Source organism: Syzygium oleosum, unplaced genomic scaffold (assembly GCF_021117445.2).
Source record: "Syzygium oleosum isolate NSW1041296 unplaced genomic scaffold, Sole_v2.1 Sole_v2.10, whole genome shotgun sequence".
In the NCBI taxonomy this organism is placed as follows: Eukaryota; Viridiplantae; Streptophyta; class Magnoliopsida; order Myrtales; family Myrtaceae; genus Syzygium; species Syzygium oleosum.
In genome coordinates this window covers 9,497,536-9,511,954 of record NW_026607494.1, presented here as the reverse complement: position 1 = coordinate 9,511,954, position 14,419 = coordinate 9,497,536, and the positions used below count along the sequence as shown (strand labels likewise).

Below are 14,419 nucleotides of genomic sequence, written 5' to 3'. Positions count from 1 at the left end.
CTACAAGAAAGAGACATTGAAGGTATATATGCCAGTTGAGCATAATTATCGTATTTGCCATATGGTTCCTAATCAGAAACATATTGCCATAATAAATATGGACGGTTTAAACCGCCAAGTTAGCCACTCCACATCGAATTAATTAATCATTGACTGCTCTTCACACGCATCCCAAACATATAGTGCCTGTGCATTCAGGAATGCATCCAAACAAAGTAGTTATTGCGTGTTATCATGATAACATCACCCTAAATTTGAAAATTAGAAAAAAGTGAGTATAGATTAACTTTTTTATTTGATAGTACACTGGCTTTGCTGCACCATATGGTAAAAAAGAAAGCTACTTCATATTCAAAACAGTTTCTCCACGAAAAGGTAGATCAATGCTTTAAGAGATCCCAGCATTGTAGCCATCAAAACACAAGGCTTCACTGTGTTGTTCTTGCAAAACATAACATGAAAAAGCAAAGTTCAACTCGTGTATCATTTGCACCTGAGTCCCCAAAAGACCACCCAACTTCTGAGATCTTCCTGAGTATAACATCTCCATCAAATGGATCATACCAAGCTTTTTGAGCTAAGTATATGACTATACCTGGGGAAGTTACTCTTTTTTCTGCTTCAAAAAGTGAGCCCCTTAGGAAAGATACAAAACTCTACCCAATATTAACAAATTCAAATGAAGAGTCACCAACGGTTGTCTCTTGCCTGCAACTGGGCTTACTTTGTCCAAAAATGGAGGGTGATTGTTATCTTTCTTTTCCATTTGAGTGAATTACTTAAGACAAGACATGAAGACGGCACGAGAAGAGAATATTCTCACTTAACAAGAATCTGTGTAAGTGTAATCACCATTCAAAAGTTTTTGAGCTCTTTCTAGGTGAGCTCAGCACGCAGATCAAAACACATTCCAGAAGACAAATCAAGCTGATGCAAGAAAACCTACTTAACCATTTGCAACAAAATTAATATATTATGGTATAACTGGGGAACTGATTTGAGAAAAGACCCTCTAGACGATTGAAACAAGCCTGATATGATCTTCTCCAAAGGGTAGAGAAATTGACTTGACGAGAATTTCCTCTCTTGTTTCGTCAACATTTGGACTGCTTCTACAGCTCCCATCGCCAAATTCCTATTTAAGAAGGAAAATAAATTTGGTTGACAAAGAATGCAGTTCTTAGAATCCATGTCTTTCTTCGAGTTCGTTAAGTGTTATTTTAATTCCGAAGCATATGGTCTACAATAAGTCATTTGATGGAAACAAAAAGAAAAGATATGGGCACATAACAGATATAAACGAAGTTAACAGAAACTGATAATTTAAGATTAGGTACCTCAGGAGTGATAAAGATGAGGACTTCCTCTCTTCAATTAACGACCATTACTCAGAGAAGCAGAAGATGATGGCCTCGCGGAAATGACTTCGTGCGGTGCCCCGTCGTTCTGAATTTGCGAAGAAATGCAAAACCCCGGCAGTCCATCGGAGACGAACCTGTTGCCGAAGAGCAAAGACGGATGATGGATGACCTGCGACTTGTGATGGTCAGCCGAGGCCAGAGAAAACTCGTCAAGAGAGCGAAAAGTCGGTGCGAAACTGGACTGAAGGGTTCCCCTTTGTGGAAACACCGCCGAGCCTTGGCTGAGCAGCGGCGAAGGCAGCGTCGATGGCGTTGGCGAGTTGAACAGAAACCTGCCACTGCTCCGGTTGTCCGTGCTGGCTGGATCGGTGCTCCAACCCATCATTCTCTGAAACCCGGGTTCAAACACCATTGGCGCTGAAGTCGAGAAAAGGGTTTGGCTCATTTCATTCTCTTGCGGATCGCTATGGTGAGCTAGAGCAGATTGAGACTGAAGAGAGTGTAGGGAAAGGCCAAGGTCTTGGTTCTGCTGGTTGCTCCTCGACATAATCTCGGCTGGGTAGCTGCTGAAATTGATGGATGACGCGGCCGAGCTCGTCGGGAAGAACGACCTAATCGTCTCCAACATGGACTGATCGTTGTCCAGCTGCGGTGGCAAGAATTGGCTTGTTGCGTTTCTTGAATTGGCACTGATTTGCCTATGGAGCTGAAAATTGTACTCGGGAGACTCTGATTCCTCCGCAACCGCCATCTCGGCCGAATTACCATTGTGTGCTATGCTGTCTGGGGCAGTGGTGGCGGGAGGGACAGAGCCAGAGTTCGGCTGCCAAGGCGGCAGCTCGGCGAGCTTGTCGATGGACGCCTTCGCCTTCTTCATGAGCCAGTCCACGGCCTTGCTGGGCCGGTCGTAGCCAAGCCGGTCTTGGACATCATAAAATTGAATCGCGGTGTGAGCCGACAACCGGACACGGCGGTCCCGGGGGCCTTTCGCAGTGTAAACCTTGCTGTGGCGGTCCTTTCGGCCGGTCGCCCGAACTATGTGGCCTCCCTGGACCTGGACAATCTCTCCTTCCGTGCTCTTCATTCCCATTTCACAGTTTTGGAGCTTTATGCATAATTTAAGATAAAGAAGGGTCCTGAGAAAAGAATACACCCCCTTCCTTTTGGCTGATTCTTCTCCTTCCGAATGGATGAAGGGGCCTTAATGGGATTTACAAGGCCTTGCCTGCGTTTGGTGTTATGTCTGTGGTTCTCTCTAGGGTTATTAATTTTGATGGATAAGCTGTGTGTGTCTGGAAGATTCAGATCCTCCTTGGCCTCCTTCTGATCTTGTCTCTGGCAAAGAGAGAGAGAAAGAAGAAAAGCAAAGAAACAAAAGATCCCAACTTGAAGCAGCTTCCGTGTACTATCTCTTCTTCTCTTCGCTTTTGTGGGTTTTCTTTGTTGGTTTGCTCTCTTGTTGCTCTCCAGTCACCTGCAAACTGCAACCACCACTCTTCAAAGCTGATCATTACTGACCTTGCTGCTTCTGTGTTTCTTGTGTATCGGATCCCAAGAAAACCCCTGTCATTGCACTTTCTGCCCTAGATCCAAGACTCTCTCCTTCACTCTCTATCTCTCTAGCGCTGGCTCTCTGGTGATATTAATGATTCATCCACCTCGAGTAATCAGAGGGGAGGCAGGTGGGGGGATCTGAAGGGTGCCTCTCAAGAACAGGCACGATTAGAAGAGGAAACAATTAGCTAGGACATATGGAAGCTGCTTGGTACGGCTGAAGACATATGCATAATCGCGTATATAAAGCAAAATGTCTTGCATGCTTATCTCATAGAAATTTGGAATGAGATTGGGAAAGGTGAAAAGACTTAGACCCCATGCTGAAGAAGAAAGATTTTGGAGAAATAGGAAAAGAAAAAGGAGGAAAAGCGAAATGTGTGTGTTTTTTGTAAGGATATGGTGAGTGGGAAAACCTCGAGGGGCCTTTGATATTAAGAGGTGTTGGATGCTTCTGCAGAGAGTGTAGCAAAGTTAGGTCAGGGAGCAGAATTTAAAAATCTGTGTCGTCATGCAAAATCTCCCCCATCAAAATGCATTAAATTTCCAGATGCTTATGAATTATATTTCATAAAGAAATTTCGATTTTCGCAGCGTTATTCAAACATAACTCACGAAAAATTATACGTTGGAAATTACAATGTTTGTTCTATTTGACTCCTTAATAAGTTTCAGTGATACCGATTGATAAAGTCCCAAAGGTATGCTCACTCGGGGGCATGTAGCTCACAAATTGAAGAGGTTTTTAGTCGCCAAAGTATTAAAACAATGAAGAGTATTCGGACATTGACTGGTTTCTTGAGCATCCTCTGCTAATGATCTGTCACAATCACGTATCCCTTGATTTGATGCTACATAATCTAATGATGATTTTTTAGAGAGATAAGATTTGAGAAAATTATCCAATCAATCATAAACATATTATACGGACGCCAATTCAGTCATCAACTTTCTAATTTTGCTAATTTAGTCATAAACCTTTGCGCGAAATTCCAATGTAATTCTTCCGATAAATTTTCGCAAGAAATTGCTAACGTGTGGTGTGTCACGTAAGATGGCTGGTGATGACTGGATTGTTACACCAACGATTAGGAAAAAATGGATCGAAAGGACTGTATTATAATTTAACGCAATAGTTTAGGATTAAATTAGCAAAATTGAAAATTTTAGGATTGAATTAGCATACGTACAATAGGTTTAGAACTAACCGGGTAATTTACACGATAAAATTTGTACTAGTAAGATCTTGATAAAGTTGAGCCAAATGGATAACACAATTGCGTGTGGGACGGGAAGATCGTATACTTTACGCAACCACGATATTAGTATTCAATCAAAAAAAGATTATAGCAAATACAGATTACATAAATCCAACCGATCGAGTGAAGAAAAAAAATATTTCGGGCTGTGTGTTTCTTTTAAGAACGAGTTTTCTTGATATGTGATTGTCCGGGTCTAGTTTGATAATTCATTCGTTTACTCTTTTTTGGTGAATAATAGGCTATGATAAGGATGTAACAAGAGAAAAAATATCTCATCACACCAAATCTAGAAGAAAACATATGAGTCAAACTCGAAAGAGCGAGGAATTAATCTCTATAAATCTTAACCGGTGGACACCCGTCTATGATCGTAGATATGATGCCTATAGCTAGCTTTATCACCAAACTTGTCATGCACTAAAGTTGACATTCATACATACATGGGTGTAAGCAAAGAGAGCACCTCTTCTTGTTTTTCGCCTTCTTTTTCCCAAAAACCCTTGCATAAAAGTTGCTAGCGAATCATTAGTTGGAGCATGAAAGATGCGAAAGATGACTTCGATGCCGTAATAAGAATTCGAATGCGCAGACCTATCATGGCATCGGCGCTATTCATAAAAAGAGACTGCAGGTTTATGAATTCTATTACAATCTCGTAATTAAGCAATGCGAGATATATTTTAGCACCATATGTTTAAGGTTGTACTAAGGCTATGAACAAGTATCGGGTCTTCCCAAATAGCTTTAAGTGCTTGCCGACCAATCACAACAATCCATATTGCTAGACAAGTAATGAGATTTATATAAAATAAAGTAGATCGGTAATATTTTGATTAGTCTTAAAGTTTCTAAACATTTACTCTTGAAAAGATTTAGAGATCCATTTGTTTGAAGGAAAACTGTTTTGGGGAAATTGTTTTCTAATTTTCTGGTGTTTGGATAACGGAAAACTAATCGATTTATAGAAAATTTTTTCCATGAAATGAAAATAATAAGCTTAAATTCAGGAGAAAAAACTTCCCGTTCTAGTAAGAAGGAAATCACTTTTCCTAAGCAGTCATACAAATAAAAACTAACAATTTTCCTTGAAAATAATATTTATGAAAGATATTTTCCTTTATCATTAAATTTTCAATGAAACAAGCGCGACATAAATATTTATTCGTGTACAATGAAAACTCCTTAACTGTGAGGGGTTGTTGCCCTAGCTCTAAAGAAAAGGGGAAGCTCGTGGCCACCCCCCTCTTTCCCCCCCTCTCTCTCTCTCTCCTGTAATTTTTTCCACTGGTATTAATAATAGAATTAATGTGCCATTAATATCAATATTAAGCTATGATTAGGGTCATGGCTAAGCTAATAACTTAGGCACAAGCTCTACCACCCACCCGGAAGCTTAGAAAACAATATCTACACAGCTTTTTTATCGCCTTTCCTCTCTGTACTTCTTATTGCCACCAACACCAAGAGTCGGTCCACTATCACAAAAAGAGAAGCTCTAAACTAACTGGTGACTAGGGTTTCACAAAACAGTGATAGCAAAAAAAAAAAAAATACAAAAAAAAAAAGATGATTTCACAAAATAGAAAAGGGCAAAACATGCTCCCTCCTGCAAAGTGCACGCATCCCTTTGAACCCCTTCTTTTCTGACCATCAATCATTTCTTTTTTTCCAATAACATCAATCAACGCGCCAAAAAAAAAAAAAACAAAAGTTGTACCAAATTTAATAATAATAAAGCAGCAGTACCACATTGGATGAATATGACATGATAATAAACAATTTTTTCCATTGCTCAGGCACAAAAGTGGAACTGCACATTCCACATGGGGTTGCCAATTTTTTATTTATTTATTTTCCCCATCTTCCTATTGGTATAGCTAATTTCATAATAGTCTAGCTTTTTGATAAAATATATTGAACAAACATAGATACATCTTTTCATTCGAATCTCATCTTTTAATAAAATGATATTGAATAAACATAGATGCATCGCTTCATTCGAATCTCGTCTTTTGTATTTGCTTTTGTCCGAATTATACCTGGCTGCCTCCTAGTTGGGAACTCGAGAGACAGGCTCATTTGATTGAGAGTCAGGTCTAAAGCCCTCTTTTAGGGCAATTATTTTATGTGTGTCAGCGATGGGATTGATTAAAGGGAGCGATGGCACTCTACCTCGTTGGAACCAATTATTGAAGTTTGAACTTTGGAGGGGGGGTTTCTACTAGCAATTGGCCTGAATTTAAATCAATATTTATGTGTATGTATATTTATAAGCGTACTGTCAGATTGATGTGGGTAGGTAGCATGTAATAAACAATATATTAGGGCCTGTGTTCTAATACAAAATTTTAAATCAATGTCATGCTATCATAGTGGTTTGTAGGTTAGCATGTAATCAACCGTATAATTATGGACCGGGGTCCTACATTAATGATAGCGAGCTGGCAATTCGAACACTCAGATTGACACTTTAGTATTTTGTTGGATAATGACACCGCAAATACATGAGTTGTCGTCCGATTTATGATCAAGTAGCTGAGCTTTGTTTTTCCGATCAAGTGCCTCAACTTTTCAAATGCAGGTTAATGTCCGACTCCCGTTAAGTAAAATGTCATATCTTGTGGTTTTGCTAGCGTGACTTGTTTATTTGGCAAAAGTTAAACTCAATTGGTGACGTGGTGTGTTTACTATGTAAAACTTATGTCATCTTCGTTTAGGTGTCGGGTGATGAGAAGAGAGAGAGACTGCCGACTTGCATAATCTTGGTCGTCCAATATACAGGCCATCATTTGAAAAGGCCAACGTGGACAATTAACGGCTAATTACTAGCGATATTGTCCGATCTGGCATTTTCCATCCGCGATTTTAGCAAAGGTCTCATGTGGACTCATATTCGAAAGTTAAAGTACTTGATTGAAAAAACAAAAAAACAAACAGAGTCTAGGTATTCAGCTATAAAGCGAATAAAAATTCAGATACTTATGGCGTCACTGTCCTATTTTTTTTTTCTATGGTACAGGTCTTACGATATGCTCTTCTAGATAAAAGTAATGCCTTGATTATTTTACTGGGGCCATAATAATTACTTCTTTTTTATTGTGAAAAGCTAGTTATGAGCATAACATTGACAATGGCCACAGGTATGGCAATCTATTGGCAGGAAGAAAAAGGTTTATTTGACAATTCACTTTCCCCAAGAAATTAGGTGGTGCATACCGGTGGTATTGTATGGATGCAATATCTAATTTGCGTATTATTGGGTTTGGATGGCTTTTTATTAACTTTTTTTTTTTTTTTGCATCAACAAGCCAAAACACACGTGAGTTGCACGTGAAGCCACCTTCTTTTATCTTAATTTATAAGTTACTTGAGATTAGAGAGCAATCAAATCATTAATAAAGATGAAATTAATTGCATGGGAACCGAAATAATTTCATGTGACAAAAGGGAAAGAAAACCTAATCAAATGAATATAATGATTTTTATAACATGAAGCTGAAGATAATAAAAGAAGAAGAAGAAATTCTTTTTTTTTTTTTTCAATTTGACTGGCTAATTTTCCTTGTGGTAAATATGTGAATGTTTAATCATCAGTCCTCGATCAATTCTTGTGCTATTATCATTCACAATATGTGGCTAGAGTCGTTTCTTTTGCACGTTGGAAATGGAGACAAGCCTACGATTGGAGACACCATGATCATAAAAGATGGAAATTTACTCAGTTTACATAAAATCGACATCTATTGCAAACAATGCATTTGTGAATGTGTATATATATATGTAAAGACTGAAATAAGATTACACTAAACTTGCATTAATACTTCGAGATCTCGTGCCTCTTGGTGCAATCGGCAACCCTTAGCGAAAGTCTCCTCCAAAAAACAATAATTTCTCCTCCAAACATTTCAAGGCAAGACAAGATATCTCACAGAGCACGATCAAGCTTCGGTTGTTGGTGCAAGATGAGGAGAATCAACGTCGAGGCTGCAGTTGTGTGGTAGACAATGGCGACGACGACGACAAAGGTGGTAATCGGCCGGCCGGTGGTGTGGAGAGAGAGAGAGAGAGAGAGAGAGAGAGAGAGAGAGAGAGAGAGAGAGAGAGAGAGAGAGAGAGAGAGAGAGAGAGAGAGAGAGAGAGAGACAGAATTTTTGTTGGATTAAGGTCTCCAGTAACTACACCTTATTGACGATCATGTATGGTATTTCATGATATCATTCTCCTACACCACAATATCATTCAATCGGTCAATTCAATTAGCATATCATTCTAACATGTGAAGAGTCAGATGCTCACGATCATGCTAAAAGATGTTAGTAGATGTGACATGTGAGCATTCAAGTATCAAATTACGTTTTCATCTAACAATTTAAAACTTTAAAAATAGTTATTTGTGATCCTGCAAAATTTTACAATGGACTTAAATTGGAAAGCACACGGCAAATATACACGGAATAGACATGGTTGAATTTGTTCTTATTTACTTTTTCCATGACCATAAGATCCAATTTCAATTTTTCAAATTGCTAATTTGAACTGATGAATTTTCTAATTACCATTATTATTAATAATAGTAATTAATAAATATTATTGCAAGTTCTCGAGTGGTCTAAGGTGTACTATTTTAATATATGATTTTATTTGTTTCGCGAAAAATGGATGATTTAAAAAATATTTTCCTAAAAATAATCGCATGTATTGCTTAAAATAATTAGTTAATAAAAAATGCTCTATTATCGACAATAATTTATGTCAAACATTTTCGTGGATGATGAAATTTTTTTTCTTTCATTCATTTTAGTAATCAATGCAATACGAGCAGTTATTTTCAGGAAATCATTTTTCAAATTATCCATTTTCCTCGAAGCACACGAATCCTAAGTTTAGAAAAAATCCCAAATAAGGGTTTGAAGTGTCATATTTTCTCAAAAGATGGCTTGAAGTGGACTTTTATCTCAAATAAATGCCCGAAGTGGTCATTTAGTTTCAAATAAGGGCCTGACTTGTCAGCCGATCAAACTTCAGCCGATCCGCGAGGAGATGCATCTCAAGTGCGTATTAGGGCAGCCGAGTCGTGGATTCTTCTGTTCATCTTCTTCTTGATCCGAGCCATGGTTGTCCTTTTTCATCATCTTCCTCGTCAAGGTTGAAGATAAGCATGAGATTAATGTCCAGATTAATGCTTGAAGAGCTGCAGGAGTCGGGGTACCGAGTGATGTTGCACATGACCTTAAGGGAGGTGGAGGGGGTCAGCTTGGAGTTGGGAGCAGCGGTGTCGTCGGAGCCAAAGCTATTGTGCCGGCGGATGAGGGTCCCGACGATGGCTGCGACGAGTCCGCTTGCGGAAGGTCTGCTCCTCCAAGGACTTCATCGAATCAATTCATCACCTTCTTGTCTCCTTCTTTCCCCCAAAAACTCCAGTCAGATCTGAAATCTAAGTTAATTCGAGTTCCTTCACAGTTTGTACAGTGAGAGTGAGCATGTAAAATGTGAAGTGTTAGAGAGAGAAAGAAGAGAGAGATGATGTGGTTTTTGGAAGGTACTTGATCTGGGCATTAATCTAATGCTTATCTTCAACATCGATGAAGAAGATGACGATCAGGGATAACCATGGCTCGAATCGACGAATAAGGGAATAGAGAGACAAAAATTAAAATGCCTTTGAACGAAAATGCCTTTGATTGGGCTGCCGGAATACGCACATGAGGCACATCTTCTCGCCGGCCGACGAAAGTTTGATCAGCCGGCGAGTTAGGCCCTTATTTGAGACTGAATGACCACTTTCGACCATCTTTTGAGAAAAAATGAGGGCCTTGAAACTTTAATTAAATTTATTTCATAAGTCTCTACATTATATCATATTAAAGCAAAATGGGAGAAACAAAATCCCACCACTCTCTCTTTCTAACATGGTGGGCTACTGCTATCACTGTGTCCAAGACGCCAACGGATAGAAAAAGATGGGACCAACCGCCCAAACATTTGTATAATGACACGTATAAGAAATTCCAAGAGCGTATACCATAAAGGCAAAAAGCTACTTTAGGCCAGCCTCTCGAAGCTTGTGAAAATATCATAGGCTAGTCCCACCCACTACTTCTAATAAAACCATATACTAAGTATGATCTAATTTCTTATAGATGGATTAAAAATATGATTTGATTTCTTATAGATAGTCCATTACTCCTCGTATGGATTGATCGAGTGTTGCGCTATCTCACATGGTTTAGAAATTCTTTAGGTGTTGTCGTTTTGTTGTACTTTGTACGAAAATTGCAACACTTTATATGCGGTGATTAATTTAGGTGGACGAGATTGCCGTTCACCGAAACTAATTAAAAATCCCTCCTATGTCTACTTGCCTTGCAAGAAATAGGAAAACATCCGAGACCTGCGGGTGGTCGCGTAGGCACGACTACAAAGGCCATTAGCCAACTTGATTCTTCATATCTCAAGAGCGGTCCGATCCAAAAGGGATTTTTACGTACTTATGAAGGACCAAGTCACTCGTCCACTTAACTAAAGGACGGTGTGTGAAATACTAATATATCAGTGTCCTTCATTAATCGCCGAAAAGCGATTTTCCAAAAAAAAAAAATTAAAAGCCCAAGAAAGCTTCTAAAAGGAAGGAAAATTAGAAAAATAACATCAGCAAAATCGCGGTTTTTCATGTATTCTTTCAAACTCTTCTTTAAAATTTGGGATAAGTGCATTCAAAGTCCTAAAACTTGTCACGAAAGTGCAATTGAGTCCTAAAACTTTCAAAAAGTGCAAACAAGTCCTAAAACTTGTCACGAAAGTGCACTTGAGTCCTAAAACTTTTAAAAAGTGCAAACAAGTCCTAAAACTTGTCACAAAAGTGCAAACAAGTCCTAAAACTTGTCAAATTGGTTCAATCAAGTCCTTCCATTGATTATACTTTTTGAAATTTTTAGGACTTATTTGCACTTTTGTGATAAGTTTTAGGATTTGTTTGCACTTTCGTGACAAGTTTTAGGACTTATTTGCACTTTTTGAAAGTTTTAGGACTCAAGTGCACTTTCGTGACAAGTTTTAGGACTTGTTTGCACTTTTTGAAAATTTTAGGACTCAATTGTACTTTTGTGATAAGTTTTAGGACTTTTAGTGCACATGTCCCTTAAAATTTCGAAATTTTAGAAAGTTAAGACGTAAAAATCCAATCTTTTTGGCCGGTGCTGCTCTAGACACGTTTATTTGTTTCTGCGGGCAACGCATTTCACGACGCTTCAGTTCGGTTTCTCTCCAGCACGAGTCCCCTCGCAAAGCCGAAACCTTGTCGCACCCATTTGGTGGTTCGTGTTCAGACACATCGTCCACATCAGAGAGAGACAGACATCAGACAGAGAGAGACAGAGAGAGAGATGAGAGAGATGGTGGGTGGGATTGAATCCTAGAAGAGGACGAAAATGGGCAGAGGCTAAACCGTCTTGCCTGTCCGCTCCGTCGTCTGCGTGCTTCGCGAGATTGTGTAAAACGTGAAAGCCACCGAACAGAGCTCGCGATCCGAGGCATTCAATGCCCGCCCCCCCTCCCTCCCTCCTTTCCCTCTCTGATGCTTCTGTTCTGAGCGCAAGTGTTAAACTGTTCAAATCGTTCTTGTTGCTTGTTTTGGCCAGCTAGGGCAAAACCAAAGAGATGACTGAAAAATTGGGATTGCTGTCTCTCTTTTGAAATCGAATGCATTGAATATTGAGGCATTTACTGTTTTGCTGCTCGTGGCGATTCTATGTTCTATCTCGCCACCCCAATCCCCCCCAAAGTTTGCCTACTTTTCAATAATGCACACACTTCATTGAACATAGCCGCTAACCTTTCTTGACCGAAAAGAGGGAAATAATAGAAAGTGCAATGCATAGATGTACTATTATTGATGCGCAATGTTTGACGACGAAATTGGCATCTCGGATCAAGTGGGTAATAAATTGGTGGCTAAACTCCGTTGTGATGAAAAGAAATGATCCGTCGTTGTTTGCTAAATATAGTTTGTATATCTAGCGTTAGGCGGTCGGAGAAGAAAAGGGTATCATCCGTCTTTCAAGGTATGCTTAACGAAAAAAAAAAACAAAAAAAAAAGAGAGTTTGTCTGATAAAGCAAACTGGCTTTCTTCGAACAAAATTGTGCATCCAGGGCCAGAGTTTCTTCAATATCTTTTAATTTTAGATGGTGGATAAATTGACTATGTAAGATTTTTTTTCTTTGATCCAATAATGCGAAATTCACTTCCATTCATATCAGTAGACTGAAAATCCCGATCCCTCTATATATAAAACTCTCAATCTCTCCCACCCCCAACAAAACACCGACCACCACCATCTATCGCCTTAGCTGCCGACACGTTACCACCCGCTCAGCCGCCTGTGTCACGGCCATCACCATTTGAGCGACATTATCTAACGTGATTTATGATAGAACCGAGACACAAGGATGTCTTTCTTGTTCCTATACGCGATTCAATAGACAACTATTCTTTACTATAAAAAGGAATGTCAAAGAAACATAACAAAGCCATGCCATTCTCCAAACACTCCAAATTGAAGGACTAGCTTCTCTCTCCATGTGATCTTTCCAAAACTACAAGGGGGGTCATCATAATTTGGTCAAGATTCAATAAATTCCACAAGTAATTTGTCCAATAACTTATTAAGGGCAAAAAACATAAAAAAGCAAAAAGAGAGAGAGAAAGGGGCACTTGCTCCCTTTATGGATAATAAAGCCTCACCATGTGGGGAGCTTGATTCAATCCATACAAAAGAGGGCCTTTTTCAGCCAACCCTAGCTAGAGAAAGAGAGAGAGAGAGAGAGAGAGAGAGAGAGAGAGAGAGAGAGAGAGAGAGAGGCAGAGGCTACAACCATTACATAAACTGCAAAAGCCAAATGTTTAGGCTTTACTCGTTGTCCTTGTAGCTGGAATTTTCCCAGCCAGGAATCTCAACTTATTTTACTGACTTTATCACATCGGAAAATCCAAAAAAAAAAAATGTATAATATAATACAATATAATACAATATAAATGTATTTATTATGATGAATGAATAGATAAATGGGAAAGGTTGAGGATGCACGTGTTCATGCGATCAACATCAAATTGAGTGGGTACGATTGCAACCATCTTTTTGCATAATTGAGCACGCGTGCGTGCGTGCTGTGGAGCCAATCAAACCACGTCCCCCGCTCGTTGAAAACGAAGCCCTCTCTCCCCCAGCAGCTCAGAAGGGTTAACTTTTTGTCTTACTTTTTTCCTTCCTTCTTCTTCCCCTTTCTGTTTGTGTGAACAAGGCACTTCCAATGCACATGCGATTGGGGGAACCCGCGCGGTTAAAGCAAAGGTTGAAAACTCTACATATGAAAAGGAATTCGGTTACATTCATCGTTAGGCGGGTGGTGCCGAACCTCGCCGTCCCTAGGCGAGGCTCGCACTCACCGGTGGTTGGCGAGGTCGAGCTCGCCGGCCCTCGCCTCTGGCCTAATGGTGGCTGGTGGTGCCGTGCTTGGTGGCGTGCGGAACCTCGCACGAAGAACAACCGTGACTATGAGCGCTTCGGGTTTTCAGAGAATTCGCTTCGACGCCCCTTTCGAAATCAATTGGACCTATAATAATTCGAAATCCACAGAATATGAACAAGGTAAGCTTGCATTTGTTTAAGTACAAATCGAGGAAGAAAAACTCGATCCGAAAGACATGACTTTAGTTAACATCATTCAAGAAAGCTTAGGATAGGATTTGTCCACGGATGTACCTTTTCACATTTCGAGCATCTTCGAAACGTTTAAACTCTACATCTTTTTGCTTTATTCAATTGTAAAGTTTTTTCACAACTTCGATTCTTTTTTAATAGCTCATTTTAGGTGGATAAATTCCAGACCCATCGGCTACGGCATAAACTTTACGCGCCTAGATACGAGCCGGAAGTCCCGACCAACGGTGGCCAGGACAGGGAAAACTTTCGCACTCGAGAATGTCGGAATTCTGTACCGAACGTGTCGTGCGCCTGGCCGACACATGCGGGTCCTCGCCCAAATCGACATCTCCGAGCTAATCCAATAAGCACCAAATCAAATGAGGTCATTGCTTACACAATCCCCTCCTCAAGCATCCTCTCTCACTCTCTCTCTCTCACGCATTATCTTTAATGGCCTCTTTAGCGACAGCAAATTGCCGTTATCTTAAAGAGATGGCGGAGAGCAACGTCCGTTTTTGGACTTGCACGAGAGACTTCGCC

General features: G+C 39.8%; 1 protein-coding gene across 1 annotated transcript; it reads right to left on the bottom strand.

Moving 5' to 3' along the window:
- Positions 1–800: 800 nt before the first annotated feature.
- On the bottom strand, positions 801–3,307 carry LOC115685582 (transcription factor TCP4-like). The gene is made up of 2 exons (XM_030610659.2): positions 1,338–3,307; positions 801–1,135 (listed from the first exon to the last, which is right to left on the bottom strand). The coding sequence occupies exon 1, from the start codon at positions 2,449–2,451 to the stop codon at positions 1,375–1,377; it is 1,077 nt and encodes a 358-aa protein (XP_030466519.1). The 5' UTR covers positions 2,452–3,307; the 3' UTR covers positions 801–1,135; positions 1,338–1,374.
- Positions 3,308–14,419: the final 11,112 nt, after the last annotated feature.